Source organism: Schistocerca americana, chromosome 7, assembly GCF_021461395.2.
Source record: "Schistocerca americana isolate TAMUIC-IGC-003095 chromosome 7, iqSchAmer2.1, whole genome shotgun sequence".
In the NCBI taxonomy this organism is placed as follows: Eukaryota; Metazoa; Arthropoda; class Insecta; order Orthoptera; family Acrididae; genus Schistocerca; species Schistocerca americana.
In genome coordinates this window covers 340,793,992-340,816,171 of record NC_060125.1, presented here as the reverse complement: position 1 = coordinate 340,816,171, position 22,180 = coordinate 340,793,992, and the positions used below count along the sequence as shown (strand labels likewise).

The window sequence follows — 22,180 nt, the reverse complement described above, 5'->3', positions numbered from 1 at the left end:
AATTTGCAACAAAATATGAAATAAATATTGTGGAACATTAATGCAGCACATTACATTCATAATATGTGTATGTCCCTCCAAGAACTGATAGAATATTCCATAAAAGTTGGACTAAATTTTATTGTAACAAATGTTCACAGAAGTAACTTTTTCAAAATTAAAACAGTCCACAGATATAATCTGTATAGTTTAAGTCAACAAGTGATAGATTAAAGCGGTTGACTTGTTCACCTTTGCTTGGGGGCCAGCTTTGGAAGCAGTTGTGTATTGGAAAATCTCATTACAACCCAAAAACTAGGTCAACAAAAATAAAATTTTGTGAAACAAGACAAAAAAGAATTTTATTTAGTTTATACAGTATACAATGTTTGAGTAAGTACTCACAGTGGAATCAATTAAGATTATGGCCATGATAAAACACAAATACTGTTTGAGAAAAGGAGTACCCACAAATCAGCTATTAAATAGGAAGAGAGTCAAGAGATGCTCATATGAATGTACAGATACTACATTCTAACATCCAGAACCCGTAAATGGGAAAGACATTTATGAGAAAAATGAGAAAATAAATGTGATGTTTGCAGCTGGTGGAGAGAAGCAAATGAACTGACTTTAACCCTGTTTTTCTGTAAATAATGACCCTAGGGTCAGCTCATTCTTAGGCCCCACCAAAAATTTTGTAATATAATTTTATTCAGTGTATATTTTCAGTATTACATCAAAGTTTGAGTATGACATGACACTGATGTAGTGCAAGTGATGCAGGCCCCATTTACACTGCTCTGTTGCAGAGATTCAATGTTACTCTGTGCTGTCAGTAGCTGAATCATTCAACCAGTGCCAAGCGGCACACTGCTTGTAAAACTGTAGTCACAGTGATATGATCAAGCAGTGTCACTTTCTCCACTTTGTCCCTCAATATAGCTTAACATAGGGCCAACTCAGGTGGGCTCCTGGAAAGGAAATGTTCATGCGTAACACTCCTTTCCCCACAGCCCCGTGAACCCTGCTGCCTCTTTCCCCTTCTTGCCCTCCTGTCCATTTGTCTGCACAACACTTGGGGCTAGGTGGCTAGGTCTGTAGCCAGTCATACCAAGGTGATCCTGCACCCTGGCAGAACTGCTAAAGCTGCACCCCCCCCCCCCCCCACCAGCCTCCTCCCTACAGAAAATTATCTTTCTTCAATTTTTTTCTAAAAAGGTAATTTGTAAAGCAGTTTTAATAAAAATGAAGCATTATTCACGAATATTACATTAATGAGCTTTACAGAAGAAAAATATTGCACCAAACAAATTAAATGTATGAGTGCAGTAAATGAATTACAAACCGTCAAACTTTCTACGAGAACTGAAAGTAAAACAAAATCTATGTCTTATTCTCCATGACAGCTACTGTATATTGATTTTACCATGATGTATAACAAAGAACAGTTTTTATTTGCACCTATTAAATTATTTATAGGAAATAAAGGAAAAAGGGCTATAATTATGCATTGAGAATACATTCCTTCCCAAGATTTGTGTTCTTATTATAATTTTACTTTCTGTTCCTTGCTTTGAGTGCAGCAAACTCATTGATAATGTTATTGAAGTCAAATTTAGCAGCTGTGTCTTATTATGTCGACAAGATAGCTGAATCTGATGGTCTGCTTCACATACACTCGACCATAAGTAGTTTTTCATCATCTTCAATTTGCTGAAAGCATATTGTAATTGTCATAAATATCCTCAATATTATTTCATTGTTTCCATAAGCATCTTTTATCCCATACATTAAAAACGAAAATTCAAAATATCCAAATGGTGCTCTGTGTTAGTGTTCTTCATCAGCTCTTTCTACTGAATTTGAAAGCAGCTATTTCATTAATTGGCCCTGCTGCATCGATGTTTCATTTATATTTGGCACCAAAATCTGCCATATGTATGTCAAAATAAGATACAGAGCTCTCATTTAATGCTTTACTGGCAGGAAATTGAATTGAGATGTAATGATGTGTTATATGTTGGATGCGTTTCCCATTTCGCTTCTTATTCTATCAAATACCCTGAAGCAGTATAGCTTAAACAGTTTCACTCCAGTCCTCAGTTGCCTGAAATCAGCAAAATTAGGAAGCCTTCCATTAAATAGCATGATATTTGCATCAATATCCGATGGGCAATCTTTGAGATCCTACAATACAGAAGTGAAGTACCAGCAGAAGCTCCATTGTTGAAATACACAAACTGTTGAAACATAACCAAAGTGATGCACATTCAGTCCTGAATTCAAACCCTCTTCCCTCACCACTATTGTCATCCATCAACAAGAAATGTTGCAAACAGGAAATGGACCGATCTTTCAGTAGTGTTCCGTATTGAAACGTGAGTATTCTACCAGTACTTTTTTAAATGAATAAAGTAGAATGTTTGCTAAAAATGCTCTTTAATTTACTAAGTAAGCAAAGGAACTAGAAATCAAATGGTTAGGTGCACATCAGCCAGCTGCAACATTACACACAAAAAAAAAAAAAAAAAAAAAAAAAAAAAAAAAAAAAAAAAAAAAAAAAAAAAAAAAAAAATGTGAGTTCACTTCTGTATATACTTTATTATTAGCTACAGTATTTCTAGTATTAGGCCTACATTTATAAGTGTATAATTACATTCCACCACCACCTACTCCAGCCCCATCACAAACATCACATATCCCATCAAAGGTAGGGCTACCTGTGAAACCAGTCATATGATCTGCAAGCTGAGCTGCTACCACTGTGCTGCATTCTATATGGGCATGACAACCAACAAGCTGTCTGTCTGCACGAATAGCCACTGTCAAACTGTGGCCAAGAAACAACTGGACCACCCTCTTGCTGAGCATGCTGCCCAGCATGATGTCCTTCATTTCAATGACTGCTTCACAGCCTGTGCCATCTACATCCCTACCATCAACACAAGCTTTTCTGAACTGCACAGTTGGGAACTCTCCCCACAATATATCCTACATTCCTGTAACCCTCCTGGCCTCAGCCTCTGTTAGTCATTGTCCTTACCCATCTAGCCCTTCCCTATTCCCATTAAAGCACTACACAGCCGTCTATTTCACCAACGCACCCAGTCTTTTTACTTCTCTCCTTTTCCGCTAACCCCCCCCCCCCTCTCCCTCGGTCTCCATCTAATCTCTTGACTGCACCTAGATGCCACACTCTCCACCTCATCCCTGCACACTTGCAGCAGCACTTTACTGTCCTCCAAACCCTACCCTGCAGTCTCTCCCCCTCTCTGCCCCAGACTCGTCGTTACCCCCACCCAGTTTCCTCTCCAATAACACCTTTCTGCTTGCAGTCTGGCTCGAGCTGCCAGAGACTGTGTTCATGTTTATATGAGTTGCACTTGCCTGAGAGTGTGCATGTGTGTATGTTGTCCACTTTTGACACAGGCCTTCTTGGTCAAAAGCTAACTTTCTGACAGTATGTTTGTTATGCGTTTCTGCAACTGAGCATTTCCACTACATGGTGAGTGGCAACTATCCTTTTCATTATATTATTAATTACCATATTCACTATTTTTCTGATGTTTTTTTAAGGAGTAAGACATAAATGAAGGTTATATAACAAACAATTTGGAGCAATTCTGTTATAAAGTTTATTGACTTTTTTCTGGGACTCACCAATGAAAATGAGAACAGATAATAAATAATAGCAATGTTTTCATTTGTTGTAACTTTATACTCATCTAATGTCAAAGGGTAAATTATTATTTTTTTACTATCTTTGTTTATTTAAGGTTATGAATAGGTGGCCTACTTGTGTTATATAAAACTGAACACATATAAGAGGGATGTAACAGTTCAATTTAAAGAATAGTGGTGAGAAAAAACAACATGGATTAAACTTAGGAGTACAGTTATTACAAAGTTTCTGTAGCTATGTGCAGATCTATTCACTCTTCCGCAGGTAAACCCTAAGTCCATAACCATTTACCGAAACCATTTTTCATTACAGGCTATGAAGAGAAAATTGACAATTATATGCACTTAGCTAAATATTTCAATAAAAATTTGATCACACTAGCTCCCAGCAAAGAAAAGGTCACACACATCTATTGGAAAACACTTTTTCATAGACTTACCTGTCTTTTTGTTGACTTCAAAAATTTCTTTCAGTAAATCAGATGGAATGGAGTATGCAACTTCACCATATTTGCCAAAATCTTTATCTGTGGCTGTGACTTTTGTTACCAGTGTTCCACGTGGTTGATTCTCTGGTACTGTAACTTCAAACTGAATCTTGGGAAAAGCAGGATTATGTCTGTTTGCTGGCAGTATGATAATACGTACTCTGGTAAAACTTGTGTAGACTCCATCTGTGACTGAGATATTTAAAATGCTTTCCTGTTTCTCTGCAAAGTTCTGCATATTTATCAGTGAGATCACACCTACAAACAAAGAATTTAGTAAATCCTTTTTGTACGTACAACTAAATTTATAGAGTTTTCATTGCTATTTATGAGGAAAAAAGAATGTAGACCAGGTGCTGATTCTCAGGAAATAAAAATTGTACACATGAAATAAAACAAACATGTCATCTTAAGGGTTCTGACATGATTATGTCTTCCTTTTAAAACAGACACATTCTCAGACTGTGATTCTTCTGCTTCACACAGATGAGTTAATGAAACACAAATGTTACAAATGCTAACAAACTTGCTCTTGGCCAAAGTCTGATGTGGCTATTCACCACAGATAGTTCAGCCTATGGATATAAGAAGCACAGCCATTCATAAATAATCACATAATAATTCCACTGCAATTATGGTACACTTTCCATGTGAGTATGGCCATCAGTAAACTATCTATCTGTAAGAATGCCCCCTGTGGGACTGCATACAAGAGAAAATAAGACCATCCAATATCAAAGCATGTTTTTCAACGTAAGTGGCTATTTCACTACTTGTGGTATCTGGATTCCCAATCAGCATCAGCTTGTCTTAATTTTATAGGTGGAAACTGTCTCAACAACACAATCATCCTGTCTCAATTGTCACTAGTCCCTGTATTGCAACATCTATCCCTGCTCTCATTCTGTTTCAGCCCACCAGGTTCTGATTTCTCTCTGCTGTCCCCCATTCCCCTAGCGAACTGGAGCTAGTTTTATGGACCTATGGATTCTCATATCCATTAGTCTCTGCTGTTTCCTCTTCAATACTGCCTCCCCTCACCCCCTACACACACACACACACACACACACACACACACACACACACACACAAAATACACCCCCTAGCATGCTCCTATGACAAACATAAAAGGTTATGCTCCCTCTCCCTCCCTCCCTCTCTCTATTTTACTGTAGGACCAAACTGCAGAGCAAATCTCCTGGCCATGGAACAATCCACTACATGAAATTAATATAGATAAAATAAAGTACAGACAAATCCTATGCAGATGACAAGCTGTGACTATATATTACCACAATCAACAATGTAACACGTGAACTAGCTTAATTTTTTCAGGAAAATTGTATATCAAAATACACTGACTGAAAAATGACGATAAAGCACACCTGTAGCGGAATCAATGGAGAATGTCTGTTGGTCATTTCCTCCAACAATTGTGTAGCTTAGTCTTTCATGATCAACATAGTCAGGATCACTTGCTTTAACAACAGTGATGAACTGTCCTCTTTGAGCATGTTCAGAGAGAGAGCATACATATGATGGTTGCTCGAATTTTGGTGGGTTATCATTCATATCGATAACTGAAACAGAAATAAAAAATCTTCACAAATGAAATTATCAATAAAATAGTTAGATATACAAATACTTTAAGTTTACTTTTACGTTTGGTTAAGAAAAGAATCAAATGAAACTAACCAGAAACCCAAACATGTGCAGTACTTGAGAGACTTGGAACCCCAGCATCCATTGCAATAATTGTAAAGTGGTGACTGTCATGAATCTCATGATCTAATGACTGCTTCAGATAGATAGATCCATCATCTGAATCAATATGAAAAAATTCTGATGAATTGCTGGAATCGCTCTGAATCTGATATCGAATCTTCTGGTTAATGCCTGTAGGAAATTAAAAAAAAGTTTCTAGATTCTCAGTGAAGTCTTCTTATATTTTGACTGTTTCTTAATAGTCTGTGCTATTTTACCTGTGTCATTGTCTCTGGCAGACACTCGGAGAACAGAAGTGCCAAATGGTGAAGCTTCAGAGACAGAAATATTATAACTGTCACTGCTAAATTCTGGAGGACAGTCATTGACATCTTGAACAAGAATACTGACTGGTACTTCTGCATAAACTCCAGATACACTGTCTGTTGCACGTATGGTCAGCTCATACTGCTTCTTTTGTTCATAATCCAGCTCATCAACAACATATATTACACCTGCATGCAAAAACATATTCTAAAACATTGAAGTACAAAAATAAAATACAGTTATTTAAATTTGAAGCACGTAAAATGCTTAAAAATATTTTTTCCTTGCAGCAGCTTTTGTATTACACACAACCAGTTTCAAATAAGCTCACAAAAGACTAGCTTGTTTAGGCTGCTAAATGTGTTATGTGAAATCCCCATAAATATACTGCTCCCAAAGCCCTTGTGCAAGTTAATTTCTCTTGTAGAAAAAGTGAATGCATACATTTACAGAAGTAAATAATAATACAGAAAATGGAATTCAACATGCAAGGACAGATAGTAATAATCTGAGACCTTCCATTTACTGTTGTCCCATTGCTTGTATAAATATCATTGTCTACTGAGCTAGCTTAACACATTTTAGTAAAGAGGCCTACAAAGCTAGCTTCAATGTTGTAAGAAAAGAAAGTCAATTACCATGCTAGACATGAGCAAATTCATTAAATAAGTCCAGATTGGCCCTTTCTACTGCTATATCTCAACTGCTGCATCCTGCTATTAGTGAGTGTGAGTGTAGTGCCACCACGCGCGTGTATTTAAATCAACTACCAACTGTATCAGCGGGATGGCCATTAGAGGCCAACTGTAGGAAGCGTGCACGGGGCAAGGTCTCTGCCACATCTACCAGTGACTCACCTTTTAATTTGTACCGCTCACATCAGTTGTTCTATGTGCCACTTATGTTGCACCTTCTGTATGATTGTTTCATCTTGTCACATGTGAAGTCACGACAGGCTTATTTCTATTATTGTTCAGAGATTTGTGAATAAAGCCATATTTGTGTTACTTGGGTTTGGTTACTACATCACCTACAGCAGCAATTTGTAAAGTAGAATCAAAATAATAACATTCCCTTTTATCACCTCCCCCTTTCTATAAATGATTTGAGATTTGACTGTAATATTGCCACATTCCACACTTTCCGCAGTCTATTGTCATCACCCACTCCTATACTAGAAAAAGAGTAACATTTTGATTCATGAATGACTGATGTTGCTCAGAATGATTGTTTATTCACATTATTGCCTAACTGGCATTGGGACTAATGCCCAACTTCATTGTCAATAGTAAATATTCTACCTTTCTCAGTAAGTAAGGTGCGTTACAACATAGTCACATCATAATGACGCCCAAATCCAAATTCAAAAGCAGGGTCGTGAATGAAATACAACACTTAGCACTAAATGCATCTTCATTATTAACACCAATATACAGCTTCAACAAAACTGAATTGCTGAACAGAGTTTGCTACTGTTTACACGAACATTGAATATTACACAACATGCAAACATAAGAAATTTCGAGAACCTTCCAGAAATGATAAACTGTGAATAAAAGATAAATGCTTGCGATTAGCAGTAAGCCAGCCAATGCTGTTAATGGTTATGCCACACTGCACATCCTCTTCACTAGGATGAGCATTTGAAGGTAGCATCTCCTGTCGAAGCTTCACGATTATTAAGTTGGTATTCAGTTTCTTCGAACTTCCAGCAATTGATTACACTTCTTGACTGTCTGTCATAGGACTTCATGCAGAGGACCCAGACGACATCTCTGCGCTTCTGTCTTCTTGATAAAGGGTCATTATCCTGGACTTTGTATATGATGCCTGACAAGCAATTAAGGATATACTACAGCTGACAGTAGTGCTTTGGCAACTTTTCCGCTAGTCCTACTTTATGCACAGAAGTAGAAATCCATACCAAGTCTCCCTAGCTGTATCTCATTGGCTGCTGCTTGATGTTACAACACTCTCTGTCTTTCTCCTGGGCATCCAGGTTCTGTTTGTACATCAGATGCTTTGCTTCTTTGGTTCTAGTGATAATCATATTGAGTATCATCTGGCTGACACGGGAACAGTGTATCCATGGCGGTTTCAGCCTCACAGTCGTGGAGCCCAAAGATCATTGTGAAGCCTGTGGCGTCTTGCCTTGCTGTGTAGTATGCAAATGTCACAATGGGCAGCATTTTATCTTATTCTATCTGTGAGGCCATTCATGTGTGGGTGGTACACAGTTTTCATCCTGTGGATGAGATTGCAACATGAAATTACCTATGATACTAGTCTTGACTAGAAAACTTTTCCGCAATCAAGTAACTTTTCAATTTCTGGAGTTTCAGATTCACACAGCTTTGGTGAGAGCACAGGTGGGTGAGGTAGTAAGAGCAGACTACAATCCACTGAATCCCATTTCGAAACTTTGGGAACCTCCCCAAGAGGATTTCATCTCAGTGGAATGGCGCTGTTGCAGGAGGGATCAGTACCAAATGCCATGGAGGTCATTTCAGCTTGAGATTCAGTCACCGACACTCCTTACAGTGGCTCACATAGCATCTAGTGGATCGGTAGGGACCTGGCCAGTGATAACTGTATCTGATTCTTTTTAGAGTCTTCACAAATCACAGATGATCAGATACTGGAGCAGTGAGTAAATACTTCAGGATAGTTGGCTGCAAATGAGCTGGGATGAGAAGCAACCATTTCCACTCTGTTGGATATTGGATCATTATTCCTCTTATAACCATGATCTGTTTGTTAAGTGGAATTCTTCTTTGGCCAGCTTCTCTGTCCTCAAGTTTTCTTTGGTTTTCATCAGTTCTGGATGTACCCTTATGTTCAGCAGCAATGTCATTTCATCCTCACTCCATTCCTCCAAAGGATTCCTCGAAATGCATTCATTGCCCTTGCATTTGCAACCACTTGGCATGATGTTGTAGTCCTGAAGTCTCAGCACCTATCTCACCAGTCGATGTTATGGATCCTTCAGGCTAGTCAGACAGCGTAGGGAATTGCAGTCTGTCACAGTGGTGAATGGACTGCCAAATAAATATGGCTGAACTTTTTGATGACTGAAACAGGTGCAAGGCACACTTTCTTGGTAGTAGAGTAATTCATCCCTGACCTGGGGAGTACACATGAAGCATAAGCTATCACATTTTCAGCATCTTCCTGCATTTGCACTAGCACCAGCCTTATATTTATGGGACTGTCGGCGTGAAATTCTGTCTCACATCATGTAATGCTAGGACTGGAGAAGATGGTAACATCTTCTTAAACACAAGGAAAGCTCTTTCTTGCACCTTGTTCCAGGAACATTTGATATTTCCCTGTAATAGTTCTGTAAGCTAAGTGCCCAAGTGCAGAAATCCTCTATGAATTGCTGGTAACATGAGCCCATTCTGAGAAATCTTCTCACATTACAAATGTGTTGAGGAGCTGGAAAATATGTGACTGCTCTCACTTTCTCTGGCCAGGACAGAATCCATCACCATTCTCTAAATACCCAAGATTTTTATTTCTTGGGTGGGAAACAGGCACTTTCTTGGATTCAGACAGAGATCTGCAGTCTGAACACACTTCAACATGGTTTTCAGGTGGCTTAGATGTTTCTCAAATGTCTTCAAAAAAATGAAAATGTCATCCAGACAATAAAGATACATTGTTCATTTAAGGTGTTGTAACAGGTTGTCCATCATACATTTTAAGGTGGCTCTGGTGTTGTACAGCACAAACAACATAACTGGAAACTCTTAGGAGTTATGAAGGCTGTGTTTTCCTGCTCAACCTCAACCTCAATTGGCTAGTAGTCTGTCTGCATGTCCATAGTTGACAAATAATTTCCTCTTTTCAAGCAGTCTAGAATGTCATCAATGTGCCACAATGGACAGACATCGTCCTTCACAAATTTGTTCAGTTGACACATATATGCCATTCTTCTTCTTCAGAAGGCCTTCAGGAGAGGACCAAGGAATCTCTGATGTCATATTGCAGTTTCTTCTTCACTTCCTCCCAAATTATCTGTTGTTCAGCTGGCAACTCTCCACATGATTGCTGGCTAATTGGTGGGTGACCTCAATGTTCATAATTTATTTTACCACGGGTCACTTGGTCTGTTTTTTCTCCAGTCTGAATTTAAAAGCGTCTAAAATTGGCACATAACAGCTGTCACTCATTGATGTTGTCCATTGGCCGGGCCAGATTCTATTGATAATTTGATAGCAGCTTCCTACTCTGTGTGGTCTGTAATGGTGGCAGAGCACAGTTCTTTGTCAATGTCACTAAGCTACACTTCCTGGAGTGGTTCAGGTGTACCTAAGCACAAATCTTTAGGGATATGTTGTGGCTGCTCAAGACAAATATTGAGTCTGAGTAGCTTCTTGCAATTCAAGACAAAACTTACAGTTTAACTGAGCATCTCAATTGATGACTGGAACTTGTCTTGTTGATGATGGCAGGACAACAATGTTTACAACAGCAAACAATCACCCAGAGCAATCTCTGTTATGTGTGCTTTCTGAAATAGCATCGTAAATCTGCAGCTCTGATCTTCTACAGCCTATGGCTGCTTCTGATGCCTGGAAAAAGTCCCATCTGAGAATAACATTATAACTAAATTCTGTTAAAATGACAAAATTCATAGGGCTCTCCTCTGTCACTGATAATTATTCTTGTAGCAGACATTCCTGTCAGCTGGATTTATTTCCCATTTGCAACTTTTAGCACAATCACTTTTGTATCACGGAACATAGTCTTTTTTGTCTGTTAATGATAATCATCTGACAGGACAGAAAAGACAGCCCCGAGTCGACTAGTGTCTGGACAGGTTGGCCATCAATTGTGTGTCAATCAGATTTCCTGACATTTTGGTGACCATCAAGTATTTGTATATGTGGTAACATCATCTTCGTAGATGGTTGCCTTGCATAGTTTTCCTGATGTCGGCAGCTAGGCGAGTGACTGGTACTTCTTTATGGCACAAAGGAGTGGTTATGGCATGTTGGGAAGCAACCTCATCCACATTATGTTGGTGGGCTTCATCCCACAGGTGACTATAATGGTCTGCAATTGACTGGAGTGAGCAGAACTGTTGTGATGACTGATGTCTTGCAGTGTAGACATCATCAAAAACTCACCTTCCCTCTCTGCAGTAGTGTACAATGTGCCCAAGGCAGGCAGAGTGGAAACACACTGGTGTGTTGTTCTCTGACCTCCAAATGTCTGTTCTTCTACATATTGTTTTACTTGGCATAGAAGTTGCTCATACTAGCATTGGTCAGATGTATGGTTGCCATTTGATGGCTGTGGTGTATGGCAGAATTGGCTGAGCCCATTCTGTTGCATTCAGTTAGTGGCAGAGATTGGTGCTAAAGATCAATACACCTCTTCTTCAACAGTCTCTATTATCTCCTGACATATCATGTTGACATTTGTACCTACTGTCTCCTGCTTACCTGATCCGATGGTTCTGGTAGTCATAAAATGCAGTATCTCTTCGTTCACTTGGCACATGAGACAAGAAAGGTTGTCGTGGTATTCTGTGACTGCCATAGGGTCTACATTTGGTAGTCCATAGTACTTCCTATGTCCAGTTACTTTCTGTTGCATTTCCTTAATGTGCTGGCACCACATGATGAATGCCTTGGATGTTATGACATCCATTACCTGAAGAACTTGGCAAATGTTTCTGCAGCTTCTTTCATAAAGTGTGAAATTTTGTCAACTTCTATCATATTTGGCTTCACAATATGGCACAGGGCCAAAACTGTATGTAGAACTGTGTTGTTTCTCTACACCATTGTGCCCTTGTTCTTCAGTAGTTCTTCTGTAGGCAGACTTGCTGCTGATTGTTGTCAGATGTTTTCTTCAGTTCGGCCTGTAATTTATCCCAGCAGTTTAGCTTCTCTCTGTTGTTCCTGAACTACTGCTGGGCTGGGCCATCCAAATAAAAGTACACATTTGCCAAATCCAAATAAAAGTACACATTTGCCAAACACTTTATTTCATCCCACCTATTGTACTTGATCATTAGGTTGACTTCTTTCAGCCATTTTGTCGGGTCCTGACCAGTATCTCCCGAAAATACTGATGGATGCCATATGTCCAGCAGACTTATAGCTGGCTTGGAATCCACTGGTGTCTTGAATATGTGGACCACTGAAATGTAGAATGATATATTCTGATTCTTGTCCGTTTAGGCAACTGCTATTACTTGCCTGATTGGAGCCACAGTGATGTTGATGTTTCAAACTACCTGGGATTTCCACCACATAGTGTCATGTCCCACATTCAGGTCCAAATCTAATAGCAGGATCATCAATTAAATACAATGCTTGGCACTAAATGGCATGTTTATTACGAACACCAGTATGCAGCCAGAACATAACTAAATTCCTGGATGGAGAGTGCGGCTATTTATATAAACACCAAACATTCCAGAATGCTTGTACTTACACAAACATCAGATATTACAGGATATACAAACATTATAAACATAATATACTTTAAGAACATTAGACAAATGATAAATACTAAATTACAAATAACTGCTGAAGGTTGGACTTGAATTGGCGACCCACAGCATGCCAGCTGGTGACGTTAACTACAATACCAAACAGCATGCACCACTGTTCATGGCAATATCATGGATTTGCATAATTGATACTAAGTGTATCATCATCATACTGTGTCAAAATTTGATTTGACAATAATGATCAATTCAATAAACTTTACCAACAGCCATATACTTTAGGTTATTTTATTTTATTTCGAATGCAACCAGTTTTGGCAATTCATTTTGCCATCTTCAAGCCCCATACACTTCTTTTGAATCAACGAGCTTATCGTATAGCAGCATAAAACTGGATACCGTGAATCTGAATTGTTGAATCCGTTGCACAAGCACTGGGATTCATGGTATCCAGTTTTATGCCACTATACGATAAGCTGGTTGATTCAAAAAAATGTATGGGGCCTGAAGATGGCAAAATGAATTGCTGAAACTGGTTGCATTCGAAAAAAAAAAATAACCTAAAGTATACGGCTGCTGGTAAAGTTTATTGAATTGAAAACTACATGCCAGCTGATGTCCCTGGCCATAATGGACTGACAGACACTTTGACGTGGTATGTTGGTGATGACTAATTGTGATAATTCATGGATTTGTAATGTATTTTATTTACTATAAACAATAAAATATATTTTGGTGCCACTGATGAAGGATATTAGGGCAGACAATGATTAATCAACATTGTAATAAACTTTCATTTTTAGTAAATTCAGTGGATCATTAATCAAAATGTTATTTTTCTAATATACCCAGTAGCAGAGCACACCAGACATACAACCAACTCCTAGATTGTTCTTCTTCATATGGTAAAAGCATACAAAATTTCCTTACCAAAGAAGTCTCTCTCTATTCAAAACTAGTCAACACATCTATCTATACGAGTTCTGCCTTTTCCTCCCTTCCTTTTTTCAAGATCATGTATTCATTTTTAACTTAAAGTAGTGGTGGAATTCACGGCTATTAATACTATTGGAAAGTACTACCTACTCAGTTCTTCAAGACATATAAGAAAATCTGTATGTAGGCTGATGAAAATGATTCAAAATGTAGAATCAATAGCAATGACAAATCAAAATCATAACTATAGTATGAAACAAGTAGTGTATTGAATTGGAGACAATATTTTACCCTACAGTACTAAATGCTGCAATTTATGTAAATAATTAACACTAAACTGTGATGTCTGTGTAAAGGGTTTTATTTAGTAATGTGTTTGTTATCCCCACTGACATAATTTTGCAGATAGGCAGTTAAGCTGACATGAAAACAAATCACAAATGAATATTCTACACATGCAAATATACACAAGTAAGTTGACTTTAATAGACAAAAACAGACAAAACAAGTAACAGAGAAGATATTTCATTTACAAATAAACATACTCTGCATTGAACTACTCTTGGATGCTGTTGGCTTACATACTAAATATGCAGTTTACTTCTAAATACAAAGAAATTCTCTTGTGAAACTGTACTGTCTACAATATTTGAAACTTTCTTTTACTATTAAACAATGGAAATTCCAGGATGGAATCAACCACTATTATGAAAACGAAAGTTGCTACTCGCTATATAGCAGAGATGCTGAGTCGCAGGCAGGCATAACACAAAAACTATCACAAATAAAGCTTTCAGCCAGTAAGGCCTTTATCAAAAATAGATGACACACACACACACACACACACACACACACACACACACACACACACACACACACACACGCAAACGCAACTCACAAACACGACTGCAGTCTCGGGCAACCGAAACCACATTGCAAGCAGCAGCATCAGACTGGCAGTGTAGTTACAGTTGCCTGATACTGCAGTTGTATGTGTGAATTGAGTTTGCATGAGTGTGTGTGTGTGTGTGTGTGTGTGTGTGTGTGTGTGTTGTCTATTTTTGACAAAGCCCTTATTGACCAAAAGCTTCATTTGTGACAGTCTTTCTATTGTGCCTATCTGTGACTCAGCATCTTTGCTATATGGTGAGATTCCTTTTCATAATATCGTTTCTTGTACTATTTGTAGCCATATGGACATCAAACCCTTCTCTACCAGCAATAGGCAGGACCAGATATGACAACAACATGAAACAGATGACACAGATCTTATATTTCCATACCAGATGATTTCTTAACTGACAAATGAATTCATGATCACTTAAGCTCACAATTAATTACCATCTCTTTTATACTACTGCTGGTCCCTCCTTCGCAGTACCCACTCTTGCAAATATTAGGGCCTTTTTCAAACCTAGCTTAAGAGCACAAATTTAAGCTTCCGTCTTTTGCTTTCTTCTTTACACACAAACAGATCAGGTGCCAGAAGAGCACTCAAGCCAGTATGCCATTTAGCAGTCAGTCACCCAACCTGTATGCGTAATTTATAATGCATTCAATTTTAGAGGGCTGCAGACATTGACTTGCCATGACGCTTTTTGCAACGTTACAACAAGATGTTTACTTTATTGGAACAAACAACAATATGGTCCAAAACTCTGAATTGGACATTTGTTTTGGTAGCCATTTTCTGCGTTGCTGTTGGAATAACTTTTTATTCACCCTAAATATACTGTGAATTGAAAAATATTTTTCCCTTGATGGTGACTGGCATTAATTGTTTCTCTTCACATGTTGTGATGGCAGCTAGTTTTTCTTTTTGTCATCAGAAGACATTGAGAAGTTGCATAGCATATTCAGTGGTCCCTATCTTACTGAGTCATTAGTTTTCTGATTGGTTTGATGCAGCCCACTATATATTCCTCCCATCACATCTTATATCACACACATCCCAATATTGCTTTTTATATGCAAACCAAGTACAGCCATGGATTTTGTTCGATGCTATGCAAAATACAGTTTTGAAAATTAAAAGGGAAGTATATCAAACAATGGAAACTCCAGGTAGGAATATCAACAATCTAGGAAAAGAGTTTGCTTCTTGCCAAAGAAGACACATCAAGTTGCAGACAGGCATAATTAAAAGACACTTACAAAACACTTTTGGTCACAACCATCACCAGTAGAAGAGAGACACACACACACCATTCACACACACAAGCAAGCACACATCACACACACACACACACACACACACACACACACACACACACAAAACCACCAACTCCAGCATCTTGGGCTGGAATGCAACAATCATGTGGGATACAAGCAGCAATATGGAGGGGTGGGGAAGGGGGAGGGATCATAGTGAACAGGTGGGGAGAAAGACGAACGCTGTCTGGTGCAGTGTGGAAGGACTAGATTGCCAACAGGTGCAGTGTCAGGAGGTTGTGGAACAGGGATGTGGGGAAAAAAGGAGAGGGAGACGGACAGGGAAAGATAGGTGGATACATTGGCAGAGCACTGTAAATAAACAGGTTTGGATATGAGAATGGGGAGGAGATGACGGGTCAGAGTGGGTCGAAACTGTTGAGTGGAGGGTATGGGGATAGTATGTTACCGTAAGTTGAGGCCAGGATAATTATGGGATAGCTCCCATCTGTACAGTTCAGAAAACTGGTGGTGGAGGAAAGGATCCATATGGCTCGGGTATTAAAGCAGCTCTTGAAATCAAGTGTGTTGTGTCCAGCCACATGTTGAGCCACACAATGGTCTACTTTGCTCGTGGCCACAGTTTGGCTGTGGCCGTTCATCCTGGCAGACGGGTGGTTGGTAATCATATCAAAATAAAAAGCTGTGCAATGATTGCAGTGCAATCATTGCAGCAGAGCTGGTAAATGACATGGCTGCTTTCACAGATGGCCTGGCCCCTGATGAAGTGGGATAAACATGTGACAGGACTGGAAAAGGACATGCTGGTGGGTGGATTGGGCAGTGTTTGCACCTTGGTCATCCGTAGGGACGTGATCCTTTCTGGCAAGTGCAGTATAGTAAAATAAAATAAAGTACATTAAAGTAAATTAAAGAAATGTAAAGTATACACAGAAGTCTAATGTAGCTCAAGAAAATGTTGGCTATAAGAGAGAAAGGAATGGGAGTATCAGTGACGATGCACAGCAACCTTTCATTTTCAATCTCTAATGACAATGAAAAGAAAAACCTGCTGTCATCATAATACATGAAAAGAAATAGTAAACACTCATCACCACAGAAGATGCTTACCACTGAAACAAAATGAGTCTTGTACAAAATTTTTTCAATTTGCAATATGCTTTGGATGCAAAAAAGCAAAATAATGGTGGCAATGGATATTGAAATTGACACTGATCAGTTTATTTCTTCTGATAATTCTTTTCCAGTCTTATGTATGATAAATGTTTTTGGAAACTGTCTTAACCCAGTCCTGTGAATCACTTTCCACCAGTTGTTCCTCCCTCCTACTGCCTCAAACATGATCTCTTTTCAGGATGTGCCTATACAATTGGAGTCTTCTTTACAGAAAAGTCGGCAACATTTCAATTTTCTCATGTTCTCTTATTGGGAATCATGTCAGTTCTGATGATTCTATACATCCATCTCAGCATTTCAACTTGACTTTCAATATCTTTATGATGACAACTTTATGTTTTCAACTCCATTGTACATACCCTCTAGCACTTCTTTTTTTTTTTCAGTTTCCCACATCTTTGCTCCTTCCTTAATGCAGGCCTCATGAATGTTTTATATGCCTGCTGTCTGGATTTGATGTTTATGTATCAGCCACAGTGAGCTCTAGAAGTTAGTTCTGAATTTGAACTGCATTGCGTGATCTATCTCAGAATGAAAACTTCATGTTGTGATATATCTCATGCCATGTTCTAAATAGAGTCAACATTTTCTGAAAATTTTCTTGGCTTTCCTTCATTTGAAAGTCTTTTAAAGGGGAGTTCCATTTTTCTTCATTTGACCTTCACCCTGAAGTACGAATCTATCTTCATTCTTTACTTGCATAATGTGGGAGAAATCGTTGGTCACCTTATCCCTGGTCTTAGCTATTCTAAAATTGAGTCTACTTCCCTCATTTGTTTGTAGTTCCTTATAGACTTCATTCCATGTAACTACCTTTACTATATAACTGCCTGTTTGCCTGTTTGTTTGCCACTGTGAATAATTGTTTATGCTCAGCAGCTCCAGTTTCTGTCACACCACTTCTTAGTGTTAAATTTTGCTTTGACATCTTCCTGTGATTCACTGTTTGGCCACTAAATTTCTTCACCAACAGGATCACTTTTCTCTTGGATGTCTCCAACAGTTCTTCAAGCACTCATTTAAGCACACTTTTAATAACCTTTCACCTTTCTTGTTCTCCCTATGACTGGTTGTATTTCTTGTAAAACCTTTTGTTTGAAGCCACTGCTGATTTATTAGTACATTTTTCTTTGACCTTCTGTTCTATAGGTGGATTCACAGCCTGTTGCTAATAATTTCTGTTGAGTCAACATTTGTTCTCTGATTACGACCTTACAGTTCATTAACTTCCTTCCAGTGTTCCCTTAACATCTCCAAATTGTAATTAAGAGACCCCATCCCAGCTCTTGTACAGCAAACTTTTGCAGGCCTGGGTGAGACAGCTGTGGGCACAGCTCTGCTGCTCAAACATTACAGAAAACAGTCTGAGGCTTGAAGGCTGCTGTACCATTGTAGAGTTATTGAAGACCCCACTCCTATGTCCAAGTTTGTGAGATATCAGTATTCCACACCCAAGTAAAAGGGGGGGAAGGAGGAACATAGCATGGAGAATACACAGATCTGGACCTTACTGTAAGCAAATGAGTTACAAAAAATGAAGAAAACTCAGAGAATAGCAACTTCTTTTTGAATAAATAAGACATTCCATAGAATTCATTGAAAATGGAAGAAAGTAACTATCAAAGAAAATGTGAGTGTTTCAAGAAAATGATAATACTCACATATGCCAACTGCAGTCAGCTTCCTGGAGCACAAAAAAATTGAAAAATGTTCAAGAAAAACACAAGCAAACAGTAAGTTTTAAGAAAACAAAACCATAACAGATGTCAGCTAGATATTTCATCATTTCAGATGATAAAAAATCTAAGCAGAGGAAGAATTTGTCCAAGCTTTCTTAACACGTTTTTAAAGCCCACGAGATGATCCACTAACACAAGAGTGAACAGTCCAAAAGAAATGCCAAATGAGGTGCATAATACCATTTAACGTATGAAGAAAGGAAAGGTGTGTGTAGATGGTTTTAACAGAAATGATTAATGCCAGAGAAATTTGCAAAATTTACAGAACATTATTTATAGATCCTGTTTGGAAGTAGGCCTAAAAATCAACTGGCATCACAGAGTTATGTATGTTCGACACAATGAAAAAATTGTGCAAATTAACTTTTCCATCCTACTGGGCACAGGTAGAACACAGTTTATCATCACTCAGATTGGTAGTGATGCAGAGACCAGTGGAACAAACAGGAAGTTCCTGCAGTTGATGATGGCAGAGTGCATGAAGCTCACAACTAGCCAGAAGCAAAGTCCAGAGTGTAGTGAAAGTTGTCTTAAGCATGCACACATTATGAGTGTTTTGAATCAAGAAATGTAAACATAGGCAATTTCAATCACTCTGCTATCAATGGTGTGTATCAAAGGCTTCAAGAGAACAGCAAAAACTACAGGACAAGTGCAAGGCTGCAGTATTTGCTAGCACTCACACATCAGTAGATGGGCACACAGACAAACCTGTGGTGGCAGTTACGGCCCACGCTTAGGCAGAAGCTGCAGCCATATCATGAAACTACAGTATCTGTATCAATACTTGGGATGGGTGGAGAATCCAAATCATTGTTGGATAGTAAACTGACAAAGAAGTTAGAGAACCAGTTAAGAAGATTTTACACATTTGGCAGTTGAAGACAATAACTGGACATACAGCAAAATAAATAAACAGAGAAGTAAAAACTACCCTGCATCTGCTAACCAAAAACAGTGGAAACTCCAGGTAGAAATATCACCAATGTACAAAAAGACAGATGGCTACTTACCGTAAAGAAAACTCGTCAAGTTGCAGACGGGTACAAGGTAAAGATACTCATATATAGTTTTCAGCCACAGCCTTCATCAGTAAAAGACACACACACACACACACACACACACACACACACACACACACAAACACACACGACTCCCATCTCCAGCATCTCAGGCTGGAATGCAACATCTACATCTACATCTACATTTATACTCCGCAAGCCACCCAACGGTGCGTGGCAGAGGGCACTTTACGTGCCACTGTCATTACCTCCCTTTCCTGTTCCAGTCGCGTATGGTTCGCGGGAAGAACGACTGTCTGAAAGCCTCCGTGCGCGCTCTAATCTCTCTAATTTTACATTCATGATCTCCTCGGGAGGTATAAGTAGGGGGAAGCAATATATTCGATACCTCATCCAGAAACGCACCCTCTCGAAACCTGGCGAGCAAGCTAAACCGCGATGCAGAGCGCCTCTCTTGCAGGGTCTGCCACTTGAGTTTATTAAACATCTCCGTAAAGCTATCACGGTTACCAAATAACCCTGTGACGAAACGCGCCGCTCTTCTTTGGATCTTCTCTATCTCCTCCGTCAGACCGATCTGGTACGGATCCCACACCGATGAGCAATACTCAAGTATAGGTCGAACGAGTGTTTTGTAAGCCACCTCCTTTGTTGATGGACTACATTTTCTAAGCACTCTCCCAATGAATCTCAACCTGGTACCCGCCTTACCAACAATTAATTTTATATGATCATTCCACTTCAAATCGTTCCGCACGCATACTCCCAGATATTTTACAGAGGTAACTGCTACCAGTGTTTGTTCTGCTATCATATAATCATACAATAAAGGATCCTTCTTTCTATGTATTCGCAATACATTACATTTGTCTATGTTAAGGGTCAGTTGCCACTCCCTGCACCAAGTGCCTATCCGCTGCAGATCTTCCTGCATTTCGCTACAATTTTCTAATGCTGCAACTTCTCTGTATACTACAGCATCATCCGCAAAAAGCCGCATGATGTGGGATGCAAGCAGCAATCTGGAGAGGGTGGGGAAGGGGAATGATAAGGGACAGTAGTGTACGGGTGGGCAAAGAGACAAACACTGTCTGCTGGAATGTGCAGAGACTAGATTGCTAACAGGCACAGAGTCAGGATATTGTGGGGCAGGGAAGTGGGGAAAAAAGGAGCAAAAAATAGAGAAAAATGGGAGAAAAGCAGGGAAAGGTTGGTGGATGCCTTAGCAGAGGGCTGCAAATAAACAGGGCGGGAGATGAAAATGGGGAAGAGCTGGTAGGGTAGAGGGGGTGGAAACTTTTGGCCATGATAATTACGGGAGTGGAGAATGTGTGGTAAGTATAACTCCCATCTGCACAGTTCAGAGAAGCTGGTGGTGGAGGGAAGGATCCAGATGACTTGGATAATAAAGCAGCCATTACAATCAAGTGTGTGTCTGCCCCCCCCCCCCCCCCCCCCATGGTAGCTGAGCGGTAGCGCGACAGAATGTCACTCCTAAGGGCCCCAGTTCAATTCCTGGCTGAGTCTGAGATTTTCTCCGCTCAGGAACTGGGTGTCGTGTCCTAATCATCATCATTTCATCCCCATTGACATGCAAGTTGCCAAAATGGCATCAAATTGAAAGACTTGCACCCGGCGAATGGTCTATCCGATGGGAGGCCCTAGTCACACAACATTTACATTTTTTTATTTATCATGTGTATTATGTTCAGCTGCATGCTGTACCACGTGGAGGTCTGCTTTGCTCTTGGCCACAGTTTGGCAGTGGCCATTCATATTGGTGGACATCTGGTTGGTAGTCATACCAATATAAAAAACTGTGCAAAGATTGCAGCAGAGCTGTTATATGACATGGCTGCTTTCACAGGTGACCTACCCCCTGGGCTACAAGAAACCTGTGACATGACTGGATTAGGTAATGCTGGGTGGGTAGATTCAGCATGTTTGGCACCTGGGTCTTCCACAGGGATATGATCCTTGTGGCAAGGGACTGGCTTGGGAGTGGCATAGGGATGGGCTAGCATGTTGTGGAGGTTGGATGAGTGATGGGACACCACTTTAAGAAGGTTGGAAAGTATCTTGGGTAGGATGGTCCTCATTTCAGGGACACAATGATAGGTGGTCAAAGCACTGGCAAAGGATGTGGTTCAGTTGTTCCAGTACAAGGTGGCACTGGGTGATGAAGGGGACACTCCAGTGTGGCTGGTTCTTGAGAGTGGTGGGAGGATTTGGGCATCTGAGGGGAAATGGCACAGGAGATCTGTTTGCAGAATAGGTCTGGGGGATAGTGCCTGTCTGTGAAGGCCTTGGTGTGGCCCTCAGCGAACCGAGCATGGGAGTTTTTGTCACTGCAGATACACCGTCCCCAGATAGCCTGACTATTTTGACAGCTGTCATACCTTTCACATCGAAAAATCCCTCCCATATAGCCTGGCTACCTGGGGACAGCATATCTGCAGTGACAAAAAGTTCCTTGCTTAGTAT

The 22,180-nt window shown here is 39.6% G+C and overlaps 1 protein-coding gene across 1 annotated transcript in view; it reads right to left on the bottom strand.

The window, feature by feature from the left end:
- LOC124622512 (fat-like cadherin-related tumor suppressor homolog) overlaps nucleotides 1-22,180 on the bottom strand; it is an 883,388-nt gene that overhangs the window by 71,901 nt on the left and 789,307 nt on the right. The window contains exons 21-24 of the mRNA XM_047148232.1: nucleotides 6,134-6,370; nucleotides 5,847-6,047; nucleotides 5,537-5,731; nucleotides 4,104-4,409 (exon numbers count right to left, since the gene is read on the bottom strand). Coding sequence (XP_047004188.1) covers nucleotides 4,104-4,409; nucleotides 5,537-5,731; nucleotides 5,847-6,047; nucleotides 6,134-6,370 — 939 coding nt within the window. The remainder of the gene's footprint in view (nucleotides 1-4,103; nucleotides 4,410-5,536; nucleotides 5,732-5,846; nucleotides 6,048-6,133; nucleotides 6,371-22,180) is intronic.